Here is a 16,237-nt window from a genome sequence, read left to right as displayed (position 1 = left end):
ATAAAAACTGACTGTAAAAGCTTCTATAGATATGTGAAGGGAAAAAGATTAGTGAAGACAAATGTGGGTCCCTTACAGTCAGAAACGGGGGAATTTATAATGGGGAACAAAGAAATGACAGACCGATTAAATACGTATTTTGGTTCGATCTTCACAAAGGAGGACACAAATTACCTCCCAGAAATGTTGGGGAACATAGGGTCTAGTGAGAAAGAGGAACTGCATGAAATCAGTGTTAGTAGGGAAATGGTGTTAGGGAAATTGACGGGATTGAAGGCCAATAAATCCCCAGGGCCTGATAATCTACATCCCAGAGTACTTAAGGAAGTGGCCCTAGAAATAGTAGATGCATTGCTGGTCATTTTTCAAAATTCTATAGACTCTGGAACAGTTCCAAAGGATTGGAGGGTAGCTAATGTAACCCCACTATTTAAAAAAGGAGGTAGAGAGAAAACAGGGAATTATAGACCAGTTAGCCTGACATCAGTAGTGGGGAAAATGCTACAGTCCATTATAAAAGATGTAATATCAGAGCACTTGGTAAATAGTGACAGGATCGGACAAAGTCAATATGGATTTACAAAAGGGAAATCATGCCTGACAAATCTACTGGAATTTTTTCAGGATGTAACTCATAGAATAGATAAGGGAGAACCAGTGGATGTGGTGTATTTGGACTTTCAGAAGGCTTTCAATAAGGTCCCACACAAGAGATTAGCGTGCAAAATTAAAGCACTTGGGACTGGGAGTAAGGTACTGACATGGATAGAGAACTGGTTGGCAGACAGGAAACAAAGAGTAGGAATAAATGGATCTTTTTCCGAGTGGCAGGTAGTGACTAGTGGGGTACCACAGGGATCAGTACTAGGACCCCAGCTATTCACAATATATGTTAATGATACAGATGAGGGAATTAAATGTAATATATTCAAGTTTGCAGACGACACAAAGCTGGGTGGGAGTGGAAGCTGTGAGGAAGATGCAGAGAAGCTCCAGTGTGATTTGGACAGGTTGAGTAAGTGGGCAAATATATGGCAGATGCAGTATAATGTGGATAAATGTGAGGTTATCCACTTTGGTGGCAAAAACAGAAAGGTAGATTATCTGAACGGCGATAGATTGGGAAAGGGGGAGGTGCAACGAGACCTCAGTGTCCTTGTGCACCAGTCGCTGAAAGTAAGCATGCAGGTGCAGCAGGCAGTTAAGAAGGCAAATGGTATGTTGGCCTTCGCAGTGAGAGGATTTGAGTACAGGAGCAGGGATGTCTTGCTGCAATTATACAAGGCCTTGGTGAGACCACATCTGGAGTATTGTGTGCAGTTTTCATCTCCTTATCTGAGGAAGGATGCTCTTTCTATGGGGGGAGTGCAGCGAAGGTTCACCAGACTGATTCCTGGGATGGCAGGACTGACGTATGAAGAGAGGTTGGGTCGATTAGGCTTGTATTCACTAGAGTTTAGAACAATGAGAGGGGATCTCATAGAAACCTACAAAATTCTAACAGGACTGGACAGACTAGATGCAGGATGGATTTTCCTGATGGCGGGGGAGTCCAGGACCAGGGGTCACAGTCTCAGGATAAGGGGTAAGCCATTTAGGACTGAGATGAGGAGAGATTTCTTCACCCATAGAGTGGTGAACCTGTGGAATTCTCTACCACAGAAAGCAGTTGACACCAAATCATTAAATATATTCAAGAAAAAATTAGATATAGTTCTTAGGGCTAAAGGAATCAAGGGATACAGGGAGAAAGCGGGAACAGGGTACTGAGTTTGGATGATCAGCCATGATCGTATTGAAGGGTGGAGCAGGCTCGAAGGGCCGAATGGCCTACTCCTGCTCCTATTTTTCTATGTTTCTATATAGTGCATCCCTAATGATTCCCTCAAGCATCTTAACTATTACTGATGTCAAAGCACCATCTTTGATCCCCCTTCTTTTCCTTGTCAGCCTGCTGCCCCTCAGCAACATCATTCATTGACATGGAGTTATCTTTCAAACATAAGGAGACAACACCCATCTCTACTTCTCTACCATCACCCTTGACTCCTGAACCACCATTTTGCTGTTTACTATCAAATCCTGGATGAGCAAGAACATCCTCCAAATCAAAAGCATCAAGGTTAAAGCCGTCATATATGGTTAACATCAACAACTTTGCACCTTATCTCAACTCCATTCCTCTCCCTGGCGGTTACCAACATCATGCTTGATGATACACATCACAACATCTTGCTTGACCCACATCATAGCCACCGCCAAAACTGTCTATTTTACTCGCTGTCCATATCTCACCCCTACTGCCACTGGGATCCCTATCCACACCTCAGTTCAAAAGTCTATTACTCCAATGCTGTCTTTGCTGGCCTCCTAAATTCATAAATTGTGACTTGTTCAAAACTCACATCATATCACAAAGTGCTGCTCCCTTTCTACCCATTGGCAACCTTCATTGTTTCCCAATCCCTCAATGTATTGATTTGTAAATTATGGTCTTCACCCCTCTCTAACTCTACAAATTCCATCATGCCTGTACCTCAGCATGCACTCTTCACTCTTCCATATCTGCTGAAACACTTCAAAACTCTCTCTCTAAATCATCTCAGCTTGCATTTTTCCTTCATTCAAAAGGCTTCCCAAAATGTATCTCTTCGATCATCTCTTTGGTCGCCATTACCAACCATGCTTCACTGCTTGTTGGCTCTCTGAAGCCCTTTGAGATATTTTATTAAATTAATGGCATAATATATATGTCAAAACTGTTGCTGTATCTCTCAGCTTTGATGTAAAAATCTCCCCTATCTTTGATGATAAGGATCAATTTGTCACATGACGGTAAATCAAAGTAAGTTTTTGAAACACTGCACGGCTATTCCAAAAACTTTCAGTCTACAGAATGAAGAAAATCAAGACCCATGTACTCCTCCAATACTGCACTCCAAATCTGATTGGAAATGCAATTCTTACAAATGAAAGAACACAAATAAATTAATCCAATACTCTATAAACAGCACACTGTGCAGAATCATAAAAATACAATTTACACCATCACAAGTGAGGCTGACCCAATAATTTAATTTGAAAATTATCTCTGTATTTGTGAGTATAAATAGTACTAAATTAAAATACTTTTTCTAAACGCATGCGAGTTGCTTAATATGACAAATGTGCTGTATTTAAAAATGGAAACTGTGAAACATTTCTAGTTACTGTGAAATCACTAAAGTAGCATTTCATGGAAAGTACTTAGCACTTGTAAGACAAAATAATCATGGATTTTTTAAAAATTATTTCCACTGTCCTAACAAAGTGATATTTCAAAAGTACTTCAAACACATTTGCTATGGGCTAGTGAAAATACTTCATAATTTTCCTGCAGGACTAGAATTAGAAAATGTCCTGAACAACTATGTTGCACAGTAAATATGAACTAAACAACCTCTGAAAAGTGCTAATCGCATTCACAATTGAAGGACATTAACACAACTCTATGGTGAGAATCAACTAGCCAGGAGATCTCAAAAGTCTACATCAGACATTCTTGGATCAGCTTTTTCGAACCAAAAGAGTCAAAACACCTCTGAGAAAGTTAAGGTAACGTCTGGATCTTCACTGCAAATGATTTACAATTATGTGTCCGAGCGATGCCTGTGTGTCTTCAAATGTGGAAGCTTTAATCTAATGAACTGGATGACAATGATGAAATAATTTAACAGCTTATTGCTTTATTCCCCATATATGGAAGGTGACGTTGAATTAGTCACTGATTTTGTTAAGGATCCTGGCCAAGAGGTTCCACTTTGGCATAAATCGTCAATCTGGGTGCAAATTGTTTTAAAAAGTAAATTTTTTGCTCAAGTTTCCACTCCAACTTATTTACATATTGCCTATTGTAAAATCTTCAATGAATCAGTGTTTTAGAATGTGTAATAGTCTGCACCCTTGGGAGTGAATCTACTCTTCTCCTCTTGTGAAACATGAAGTTACGTGTTTTCACCAGGAGCGGCACAGTAGCGCAGTGGTTAGCACCGCAGCCTCACAGCTCCAGCAAACCGGGTTCAATTCTGGGTACTGCCTGTGTGGAGTTTGCAAGTTCTCCCTGTGTCTGCGTGCTCCGGTTTCCTCCCACATGCCAAAGACTTGCTGGTTGATAGGTAAATTGGCCATTATAAATTGCCCCTAGTATAGGTAGGTGGTAGGGAAATATAGGGACAGGTGGGGATGTGGTAGGAATATAGGATTAGTATAAATGGGTGGTTGATGGTCGGCACAGACTCGGTGGGCCGAAGGGCCTGTTTCAGTGCTGTATCTCTAAATAAAAAGATACTGGCTGTTGCCAGCATTTTCCGATTAACCTGTAAAGCACTTTCTGGTTTACAATTGAACCTTACTGTAAAGCTATTTTAAAGTTTTATTTACCTGCTTAACAGCATCGAGAAGTCTTTCGAGCAGAGACTGCCTCCTGCTGTCATTTTGTTGAGACACTGAAATCAGATTAAATGTTCAGAATTAGAGGTTGGAAATATTGCCAACACATAGAAATTATCATATATAACTAATGTTAATGTGCCCTGAAGAGAACAAACTGGTCTGTGCCATTAAACCATTGTCCTTTATAGTGCCAATCCAGAAACCTGAAAATGTCAGCACTATCTAGACAGAGATTCCAGTCCACTACTGAGAAAGTGCTGCTGATGAGATGTTCATTGAGGTTCCAACTGCCTGTTCCAATGGTTCAGGAGGATAGCAAAGATCTCACAGCACTATTCAAAGAAAAGCCAAGAGTTCCTGCAGTGTCGAGGCCAACATTTCTCCATCAATCAGCACCATGAAAAACAGGCTAATTCCTCATTCATCTTTACTCTTTAGGGGATTATACTGTATGCCATTTTTGCCTGCATAACTGTAAGTACACTTCAAACAATTAATGCTATGTGAAGCACTCTGATGTATGTGATACACCAATAAGCAAAGCACTAAAATAAATACAAATCTTTCTTTTCTAAGATGTCACACTTTACGCAATTTAAGCAATATTTTTAGCGTATCCTTTGACTTGCAATATGCAATGCTTTGGGAGCACTGCAAGTCACATGTCAAACATTATAGCATCAACAGTTCAGCAACATAGAACAAGCAAATATTGTAGTAACATCATTCATCATTCCAAGACCAGGTAAGTAGACAGAATACTTGCTGCCAGGTTTCTACCAATAGTTTAGGGGTCATAGCCTGGATCAATTAGCCATTCCACCTTCCCACCCAACCTCTCCTCAACCACTCCACTGATTACAAAAAGGATGTGAAAACTTTGGTGCGACTATTTCAAGGAGGCACTATGATCTGAATATACAAGAAGATGATCAACTCACAGAGCTGTGTTAAGTGGAGTTATGACACAGTATTCTATCAAATTGTTTCAAATACATTCATGTTGACGATCCTCCACACAGTAAATTATAATTCTCAAACATGCTGTGCATGGAAGTAGGATAAGCAACCAAGTACTTCACCACAGTGAGAATCACCTCCAACAGCGTTTGTACACCTCTTAATTCTTAAGGCAAGCCTAAGACAGGTGACCCATACAGTCAGCCAGAGACCCCACAAAAAAGCAGTGAAAATATTTTTAAAATAAGAAATCTGCCTTTTAAATCCCTGCTTATGCATCAAATAAACTAGTGATGTTTTTAGCATGCATAAATTGATTTACCAAGATATCAAAGATTAAAAGTTTTATAAGGTGGGATGAGACAGCTGGAGCAAAGCACAATTTAACCAGTTTCTTCAACCCCAACTTCTCTCAAGCTCTCCACTCCTCTAATTTCAGCCTCTTGTGTGTCACCCCACTAGAGGTAACAAGGCCCCATTCTGTGAAATTCCTTCCCTAACCTCCCACAGCCCACAGCCACTCCATCCCCCTGACTCTCCATCACACTCTCCTCCTTTCAATGATCCTTAAAACCCACTTCTTTGACGAAGCTTTTGGATCCCTCCTCCTAATCTCTCTTTAGTTTAACGTCCATTTTTTCCTTACACATCTGTGAAGTTCTTTGGGATGTTTTCCTACATTATAAATGCAAGCTGTTACTGTTTCCAGAAAATGGGTTTGGCAGCTCAGTATGATGCCCAACTGGTCCAAGCTTTTAATCTGTTCCTGATGGGGCTTCAGTCAAAGAAAGTGGTACAGCAGAATGCTGCAATTAAGACATTAACTTTTTCCCTCACTGTGACTTTGGCACACCTGAAATTTCCTGACCCTAAAAAGATCACAGAAAATCTAATGAAAATGTGGAAACCCCCAACAAGATGCAAGAGATTTCAGAGACTTGCACAATCTACCAATCATAGACTGAAATGTCAATTATGGAAATAAGCTGAATGCCTGGAGCTGAAAACCTCTATAATGTACCAAAGGATAGGAAGAGAACTTCAGCAATTAGAGTTGTATCACACACATTTGAGGTCCGATGATACAACATTCACGGACTAAATCTGAAAAGTTATGAAAAACAGACTTGGTCTTTTAAAAATGAACCTTTATTTTTAAAAAGTGAACAATGGTCCAAATTGGCTGCCGAAGAGAAGGGGATTAACCTTTTGCATATTCAAATGGTCTGTCAAAGACAAAGGACAAATCTTCAAAGCCAAAAGGTGACACCTATCATAGAAACATTCCAGAACTGAATGGCTTCTCCTAAAACAAAGGAGGTGGGAAGTAGCCATGTCCTGGGCCATTGTGCGAACACCATGGGACAGAGTTCAGAATGTCTCCCAACAGGAGGTGAGGAGTGACAGTTTTACCTTTAAAAGACAGCCAGAAAAAGAGAAAGAGAGAGAGAGACTGACCCAGAAGGTCTACTTGTAACCTACTTGTAACTGCTGGCATTCCAGAAAGCACATGCCCTGATGGAAAACATCTGACATCGACATCATACAGCAGAGCAAGAGCTAGGAGTGACCCAACTTCAACAGAACCGTCAATCAAGAGAGAAATCTACAATCACCACAAGCCTGCAACTAACTGGACTTTGAGTCTCAAGAGAAAAAACCCACCTACCTCTTTCCCTCTATCTGTTTCTTCGTGTGTGTGTGTGTGTGTGTGTGTGTGTGTGTGAGCGCGCGCGAGCGAATGCATGACTGAATGAGGTTGCGACAATTTCAGGATAAGGCTTAGTGATCAATAAACCACTGACTTACTGTTTTATAAACCTACAAGAAAACCTGTCGCTGCCTGTTAATTTGAAAAATAAAACACAAAGGGGCTAAACTCTTAATACATGTACACTTGCTGCGGTCATCTGGGGAATTGAACAGTGAGAACCACCCATGTCACACCATGTGGGCGTAACAGTTGTTTTTTATTTAATGGCAAATTTCAATTTACACTGTCAGCTACATGTCGACTCCAAACTGGCCCAAGATTAACCTACAACGGCCAGGGTAAAATTCAGATCTAATAGGGTCACAAGAAATCTAATGCAACCATTCTAAATCAGTCCCAGTTTAAAGTACATTTACCTCTGGGATAGGCCTCAAAATAAGATCATATCAAGGAAGTACATAAGTATATGGATTCATCAACATATATCCATTCAATGTTGTCTGTCACATTCATCCTTTATAAACCATTCCCAAAACAAAATGAAAACATTTATGACCACAGGCTGACCCATTGACAGTCAATGGAAACTCATCCTCAGGACAGAGTGCAGGACCATTTCTCAGTTTACATTCTTGCTTAGTTTTAGTTTTAGAGATACAGCACCGAAACAGGCCCTTTGGCCCACCGAGTCTGTGCCGACCATCAACCACCCATTTTTATACTAATCCTACACTAATTCCATATTCCTACCACATCCCCACCTGTCCCCCTATATTTCCCTACCACCTACCTATACTAGGGGCAATTTATAATGGCCAATTAACCTATCAACCAGCAAGTCTTTGGCATGTGGGAGGAAACCCACGCAGACACAGGGAGAACTTGCAAACTCCACACAGGCAGTACCCAGAATTGAACCCGGGTCGCTGGAGCTGTGAAGCTGCGGTGCTAACCACTGCGCCACTGTGCCGCAGTGGCCTGTTCAGACCAGGCCAGTAAAATCTCACCAGAAGCAAAGTTGACATGTAGCAGTATTTGTGTCATGAATATAGGAAGACATATGTGATGTACACAGCTGCATGCAAATTCATGTCAAAACTGCCTCAGCAGCAGTTGTAGGGATCTGAGTGTCACTGGCGCGTCACCAGTTTTTCACTGATCCACAGGGGAACTGGCACATACAGAATCCCCACACTGAAAACCCAGAGATGCCAGAGGATAGCAGATCAGCTGTTGTTCCACAAATTCAAAATTGCTAGCTACACTTCTGCTTTTGAATCCATTGCTATTAAACACATTTGTGGCCAGTTTTTTTTCTAGGAAAGACTGAAGATTATAGGATCCCTGAAGATAATCACAAAGCATGGATTCAAGATGGTGGGTTCCCTTGTTCTTCAACTCACTAAAACCCCCTATCAGTTGCTAAGTGGAATATTTCAAGACTGCTTTGGGTTCAGTTAGTAAAATAACCTTTCATCTGATGACCTTTCATCAGAACTGGCAAAGGTTAGAAAAGAATTAGGTTTTAAGCCAGTGAAAGGGGGGGCGGTTTGGTGGAAAAGAGAACAAAAGGGAAGGTGTATGTTAAAGGGCAGAGGGCAGGAGAGATTAAATAACAAAGCTGTCATGGGACAAAGGAAAAGAGTGTGTTAATGTATGTGGTGAAAGACAAAGCATTAGTCCAGAGAGAGTGTTAATGGCAGAATAATGAGCAACTCTGTCCACATGAAAAAACATGTGCAAAAACTTTTTGCTTTTAATACATCACAATGTCTGACACCATATTAGTATTGTAGTTCTGGTATGGAATTGGCTTGGTTAACTATGAATGCCCTTTGGATTGAGGTATTTGGCGCAGTCCTAAGACAAACGAATTTTAAAATCATACATTTAGGCATTAAGGGTAAATCTCAATACAATTTTCCGCTATGCATATCAGGACGGGGAAAATTAAGCTGATTGACTTACATATGTCACATATTGGATTTTTTAATACGCCACTGGATTTCCCATTACATTGCCTAGAGGACATCTGAGGAAGTAGTATTTCTTAGGAAAGCGGATATGGTTTTGTGACAGGAAGTAAGAAAGCAATTAAATAATTTGTTAATGTCCAAGTGTCTCCTAAATCTGAATGCATCTATTCAGTAGTGATTGATTTAATTCATCAATTTGTAGTTCAAGCTGTTACCATTAGCTGATGGTACAAGGAGTAGGGGACACTGATTTAAGGTTTCAGGCAAGAGATGGGGCGGTGGGGGGGGACATTGTGAGGAAGAACTTTTTTTACACAGCAAGTGGTAATGACCTGGAACTCGCTGCCTATGAGGTTGGTGGAAGCAGAGACGATTAATTATTTCAAATGGAAATTGGATAGGCCTTTGAGGGAAATAAACGTGCAGGGCCACAGGATAGAGTGGGGGAATAGAACTGACTGGATTGCTTTAAAGAGAGACAGCATGAGTTCGATGGGCCGAATTGCTTTCTTCTGTACTATAATGACTCTGTGACAGATGAGCCAGACCCTAAATCAACAAACGAATTACAATGAACTTTGGGAGTACCAGGCCATTTAGGCATTTTCTCTGATTACAACAGTTTGCATTTATATAGGGCCTTCAACACAGCAAGATGTCCCAAGGTAAACCAAGATTAAGGTATTAGCAGACCAAAAGCTTGATCAAACAGGTAGGTTTTAAGGAAGGTCTTAAAGAAGGAGTGGAGGAGAGATTTAGGGAGGGAATTCCAGAACTTAAGGCCTAGACAGCTGAAGGTGCTGCAAACAATGGTAGGGTTAAAGAAATGGGGGATGGCAACAGACCAGTGTTGGAGAAACAGAGTTCTCAAACGATTGTAGGATCAGAGGAGGTTACAAAAATAGGGATGGTCGAGTTCATGAAGGGATCTGAACATGAGGATGAGAATTTTAAAAGGGAAGCATGATGAATTAAGTTTCCATGAAGAGCCTTGGAAGTATTACTACGTTAAAAGTGCTATATAAATGCATATTTTTGTTCTTGACATGCTCCCTGCCCATGTATTAATTAATTAATTTGTTACTGACATGGTCCTGCTGCAGCCTGACTGGATATATCAAGGGCAAAGTTATTAATTGATGATTGGTCCAGTGCCATGAAGCCTGACATTTATTTATTTAATTCTTGACTCCCAAAGTTTGTATTAGGGGCTGGCTTATTTGTTTATTTAATTAGGAGCTGGGGTTCTTTCACAAAGAATGATTCCTAGTCTGCTCCCACTAAAGACTAACAAATTTATTTAGGCTGCACTGTGAGAAAGAAAAGCTTCAGGTGGGGGAAGATCAGCTGGACAGAATCACACTGTCATATCACCTAGTGATGAAAGGCTGTAAGTACACCACAATGTCACAGTGGATCCTGTCGGATGGTTCCCCAAGCAGACCGCCAAAGTCATTTGGCGGAATGCCTCATCACCAGAACTTTCAAACAAGCACCAAGATGTAGCTTGGCTGGTGGTGAGAAGAGCCCTCCCCGTCAGATCCTTCCTGCACACCCGAAGTCTCGCCCCCTCCACGCAATGCCCCCACGGTGGCTGTGGTGGGGAAGAGACGGTTGCCCACCTCCTTCTGGAATGTGTCTTTGCAAAGCAGGTGTGGAAAGAGATGCAGTGGTTTTTGTCGAGGTTCATCCCAAGCAGCTCGGTAACACAGGAGTCTGTGCTCTACGGGCTGTTCCCAGGGACGCACACCGAGACAAACATCAACTGCTGCTGGAGGACTCTCAATTCGGTGAAAGACACCCTTTGGTCTGCCTGAAACTTGCTGGTCTTCCAGCGCAAAGAGTTGTCCACGACCGAATGTTGCAGACTGGCACATTCCAAGGTCCAGGACTACGTGCTGAGGGACGCACTAAAGCTTGGGGCAGCCGCAGCAAAGGCTCAATGGGGAAAGACCACAGTGTAAGGTCCCCCCACCAAGCTGAACTGAGGGGCTGGATCCATGGGAAACCCCTCGAACTGTATCAGGAAAATTTTGTCTCCTGTAAAATGGATCTGGCACGACAAATGTGAAATGGTAGGGTTGTGAGGCAACTCATGATTGTATTGAAGGAAACTGATCACCTTTGCACTTTGTATTTTTTGACTTGGTGCTGTTTGAAACTGTTTGGTAATGTATTTCTTTTTTTTTTACAGATTTTTATGAATAAAGTATATTTTGGAAATAAAAAAAAACACAATGTCACAGTACACAGAGCCATGGAACCAGTGTTACAGGCAAATGTTTCTACAGGATTCTCCATTTTGAATGCTGACTTAGCTTTTCCATTGTAAACGATACCATAACAGCGTTACTCAAAATTATGGCACAGGAAGTAAGGTTAATATGGACTAGAAGTACACACAGTTGTAAGACTTGTAATGTATTGGACATTTCTTACTTGTTGGGCAAGATTTTAGGCTAATTTATCTCAAAATCAAACTAACATTAGATCAACTGCCATTATACCAAACATTTGACACCACTGTAATCCCAGCTGTGCAATGTGCCACATTTTAAAGATGTTTCAAGTGACTGCAAGAGTCTAAATGGAGCAAAGGGATCTAGAAGCACTGGTACATAAATCAGTTAAAAAAGAGATGCAGGTTAATAAGGCCATAAAAAAAACACTGGGGTTTACCTTTAGAGGGATAGAATTGAAAAGTGGAGAAGTATATTCAACTTGTATAGAACCCTGGTTAGACCACAAGGAATACCATGCAGAGTTTTGATCTTCATATTACACTAAAGCACTGGAGAAGGGCCAAAAAGGATCTACAAGAATAATAGGTATAACATCTCAATTCTGCTCTCAGGAAAAACTGAATAAGCTGGGTCTCTCGAAAAGAGAAGGTTGGGTGGTGATCTGATAGAAGTATTTAAGATTATGAAGCAGTTTGATAAGGTAGAAGTAGTGATGTTTTCATTTGTGGTGGAAACCAAAACTAGGAGGACATATAAATCCAACAGGGAATTCAGGAGAAACTTCTTTACCCAGAGAGTGATTAGAATGTAGATGTTGCTACCAAAAAGAGTAATTGAGGTGACTAGCATAGATGCATTTAAGAGGAAGCTAGATAAACATGAGGCAGAAAGGAATAGAAGGTTATGCCAAAAGGGTTAGATGACAACAGGTGGCAGGAGGAGTGTGCAGCATAAACACCAGCTGAACTGAATGGCCTGTTTCTGTATTATACCTTCAATGTAATGTTAATCATCTCACCTGTTCCCGTTTAATCGACATAAATTACTTCAAATTTGTACATTCAGAATAGTAATTAAAAAGACTGAATTTTCTTCAGGCATTACAAACAACATCATGCTGCTATTAATAACAGACACATCATCAGGATGCTATACTGCTTTAAAAGAGTTCCAATCTGAAGTCTGGTGAAAAAGTAAGGAGCACTCTGATGCGTACAGGGAAAACTTGCACTTCAGTACAACAGATTCTGAACAGTATTTAATCTCCAAATACACTTAAATACAAGCATTCAACAATTGCTTGCTCACTGCCAACATTTTAGATGACAGAAGTTTTCCACAATTCAAAAATGTTTCCACAGTAAAGGAAATAGGTTGAAATTAGATTCAGGCTTTGGTTAATGCTCTGGGAGAAACTGATTCATCATTAAATACCAACATATGGGGAAAAAAAGCATAACACCGGTGTTACATTTTTGGGTTTTTACACCAGATATTCTTCTCAACATCAGCATCACCAGCTACTTCCATAAGCAGACCTCCCAACCCCTACAAACCTTACTAGTCCAATATCTAGGTAAATGTAGTGAGACCCAGGGAGCAAAATTAGCTTTGCCACTGAAGTCCCTCTTACTGGAATAGATTGTGTGTTACCAGATAATCCCATCTTCAGTGGGGAGAAAAACATGAACTCCATCAAACTTTGGCTCATACAATATGCCAACAGAACACATTTATTTAACATTAAACATGTAAACAAACAATATTCGTTCCAATCAGTACATTTATACCTCTATAACCTTTACCATTTCTTCTCTAAACAACAAAGTTACTTCTCCTGTGCTCTCAATTCAACATTGATTCTTGGAGCACAGTTGCTCATTTATTACATGGCGAAATGCAACCAAGGTATTAATTTAGCTACTCCAGCTTCTGGCTTCAGCCTGACTACTAACTGCGATAAAGTAAACCAAATTTATATCATTCAAAATCCTTTGAAGGTATCCTAAAACAAAGAACATTTTTTGAAAACTGTATTCTTCACACCAGCCAATTTACCTATCAACCTGCAAGTACCTGAAAGCATCAACCGGAGTACCCGGCGAAAACCCACGCAGACACAGGGAGAACTTGCAAACTCCACACAGGCAGTACCCAGAATTAAACCTGGGTCGCTGGAGCTGTGAGGCTGCGGTGCTAACCACTGCACCGCCCAAATCTATTTTCATAACTGAAATTCCTCACCCCTGGAATCATTCTCGTGAATCTTTTCTGTACTCTCTCCAACGTCCTCACGTCTTTCCTTAAGTGCAATGCCCAGAATTGGGTGCAATACTCCAGCTGAGGCCGAACTAGTGCCTGATACAAGTTTAACATAACTTCCTTGCTCTTATACTTTATGCCCCTATTAATAGAGCCCAGGATACTGTATGCTTTATTCACTGCTCTCTCAACCTGTCCTGCCACCTTCAATGACTTATGCACATATACACCCAGGTCCTTCTGCTCCTGCACCCACTTTAGAATTTAGCCCTTTATTCTATATTGTCTCTCCATGTTCTTCCTACCAAAATGAATCACCTCACATTTCTGTGCATTTCATCTGCCATCTGTCTGCCCATTCCACCAACTTGCCCATTACAGGACACTTTTCTTCTTTGGCCTCCTTGTCTCAAGAGACAATGGGTAAGTGCCTGGAGGTAGTCAGTGGCTTGTGAAGCAGCGCCTGGAGTGGCTATAAAGGCCAGGAGATATGTTAACACCCTTTATCACTATATACAAATTCAGAATAAGCAAACACCATGTTGGGGAGGTTTCATTTTTTTCTGAACAAAATATGCTTGGTTATCACGACTACCGATTCTGACAGAATCAGCAGTACAACACTGAACAGTGTTCATCTACTGCTGGATTATCTCCCTGTGTATAAACCAGGAATGTCGCGAAATTAGGTAATTTTCTTAACAGAGAGAAACCAAGATTAGAAAAAAAATGCATAACCCAACAAACTGCAACGAAAAAACTTCCTTAATTTATCTTTCCAACTGACCCAACAGCTTATCTTCCTTCCTGGCAAAAGTACCGAGTTTGTGAAATGGTCCAACAGTAAACATCTCGAGTGCTTTGCCCAGGTCACGTAATTACAATCAGAAACACTGGCATCTGCGTTGTCAAGTGTATGTTCTTTAATTTTTTTTGCAATGAGTGGTCTCGGTCACCGCCAAACCCTCCAGTTCACAAAGCTTTTCACGTCACGTCCCCATACTTTCCGATATTTGCTGCTTCGACCACAATCTCACTGCTTTAAAGTGAGTAGATTAAAAACACGAGCTCAATAAAAGGCTAAAAAACAAATCACAACGAAGTAAAATGGTGTTTTATTAAAAGTAAGAGGAAAGCGGTTGAAAAGACGCGAAGGAAGAATCGGATTTGTTCTGAAATTAATAATAAAAAGCAAACAGGAGAGCAGCCTGCCAAGAGAAGCAGGAAACCCCCCCACCCCATCACAGCGACTGTCAGCAGCTCCCCGTCCCCTGGCGACCGCGCTCAGCCTGACAACCAGGCCAAGCCCGCACAGCAAAAGCATTTTGAACAACAAGCTACATATTTACCACTCATTTTCCTGCCGTTTACCCCCAAACAGCACGTATCAAGCGACTGGCTGATACGTAAATAACATCCTCACGATGACGCCGACCTTACACCATTTTCCGGCACAGGCTTCACGGCGTCGCATTGTCGCTTCCTGCGCATGCGCCCATTGTCCTACCCGAGTTGTTTTTTTACTGCGCATGCTCAAATCTAGCGGAGCAACTCCAAGGGAGGTATTCAAGCAGACAGTGCAGATTGATAAGACTTAAGTGTGTCATTCTTATTAAATGACCGGCTGTCTGAGTGCAGCCTGAGAATTTATGTTATTCACAATATTTATGAATTGCCCTGATGAAGGTATTGCAAATGATACAAATGCCAAGATAACTCCCATCTTCTTTTCTCTACAGAAAACCCTCTCCCCTTCACTCAAACCTCCAACAATAAGTGCAAGCAGCTCAAGGACTTCTTTGTCACTGAGATGGAGACCATCCGATCAGCTGCCTCTGCTGCATCCCTCCCTTCCATTAGCCCACCTGGCCAAACTTCCTATAATGCTCCCCCCTGCCCTGGCCCTGAACTCACATCTTTCTCTAGTTTTTCTCCTATCTCCTCTCATGCCATCTCTGAGACCCGCCGCTTGTTCCATCAATCCTATTCCCCCACTACTCTGATGATCACCCAGCTTCCCTTCCTGGTCCCCATGTTAGCTGATATTGTTAACAGCTCTATCTATTCAGGTGTTGTCCCTCTCTCCTTTAAATCTGCCATCATCACCTCTCTCCTCAAAAAAACAACCCTTGACTCCCCCCACCACCCCCCCTCATCTGCAAGCCCCCTTTCCTCTCCAAAGTCCTTGAATGTGTTGTCACCCTCCAAGGACGGGGAGTTAGGACATTCACCATTACCCCTGTGCTCACTGACCTACATTGGCTCCCAGTCAAACAACATCTTGATTTTAAAATTCTCACCCTTGTTTTCAAATCCCTCCATGGCCTCACCCCTCCCTATCTCTGTAATCTCCTCCAGCCCCACACCCCTCCAAAGTAAACTTTCCCCCCTCGGCCTTTTCGACCTTTCTGCAGCCTTTGACATGGTTGACTACACCATTCTCCTCCAATGTCTCTCCACTGTCGTCCAGCTGGGTGGGGCTGCTCTCATCTGTTTCCATTCTTATCCATCTAATCATAGCTAGAGAATGTATCCTTGGCCCCTCCTATTTCTCATCAACATGCTACTCCTCAGTGACATCATCCAAAAGCACAACATTAGTTGTCACATGTATGCCGACGACACTCAGCTCTCCTTCACCATCACTTCTC

At 41.6% G+C, this 16,237-nt stretch overlaps 1 protein-coding gene across 5 annotated transcripts in view; it reads right to left on the bottom strand.

Moving 5' to 3' along the window:
* snx29 (sorting nexin 29) overlaps positions 1 to 15,061 on the bottom strand; it is a 659,344-nt gene extending 644,283 nt beyond the window's left edge. For all 5 annotated transcript variants that reach the window (XM_068056248.1, XM_068056249.1, XM_068056250.1 and 2 more), the window contains exons 1-2: positions 14,936 to 15,061; positions 4,420 to 4,484 (exon numbers count right to left, since the gene is read on the bottom strand). In XM_068056248.1, the coding sequence (XP_067912349.1) occupies positions 4,420 to 4,484; positions 14,936 to 14,942 (72 nt within the window). In that variant the 5' untranslated portion in view covers positions 14,943 to 15,061. The remainder of the gene's footprint in view (positions 1 to 4,419; positions 4,485 to 14,935) is intronic.
* Between the last annotated feature and the right edge of the window lie 1,176 nt (positions 15,062 to 16,237).

This window comes from Heterodontus francisci, chromosome 24 (assembly GCF_036365525.1).
Source record: "Heterodontus francisci isolate sHetFra1 chromosome 24, sHetFra1.hap1, whole genome shotgun sequence".
NCBI lineage: Eukaryota > Metazoa > Chordata > Chondrichthyes > Heterodontiformes > Heterodontidae > Heterodontus > Heterodontus francisci.
This window is presented reverse-complemented; position numbering and strand designations above follow the sequence as displayed.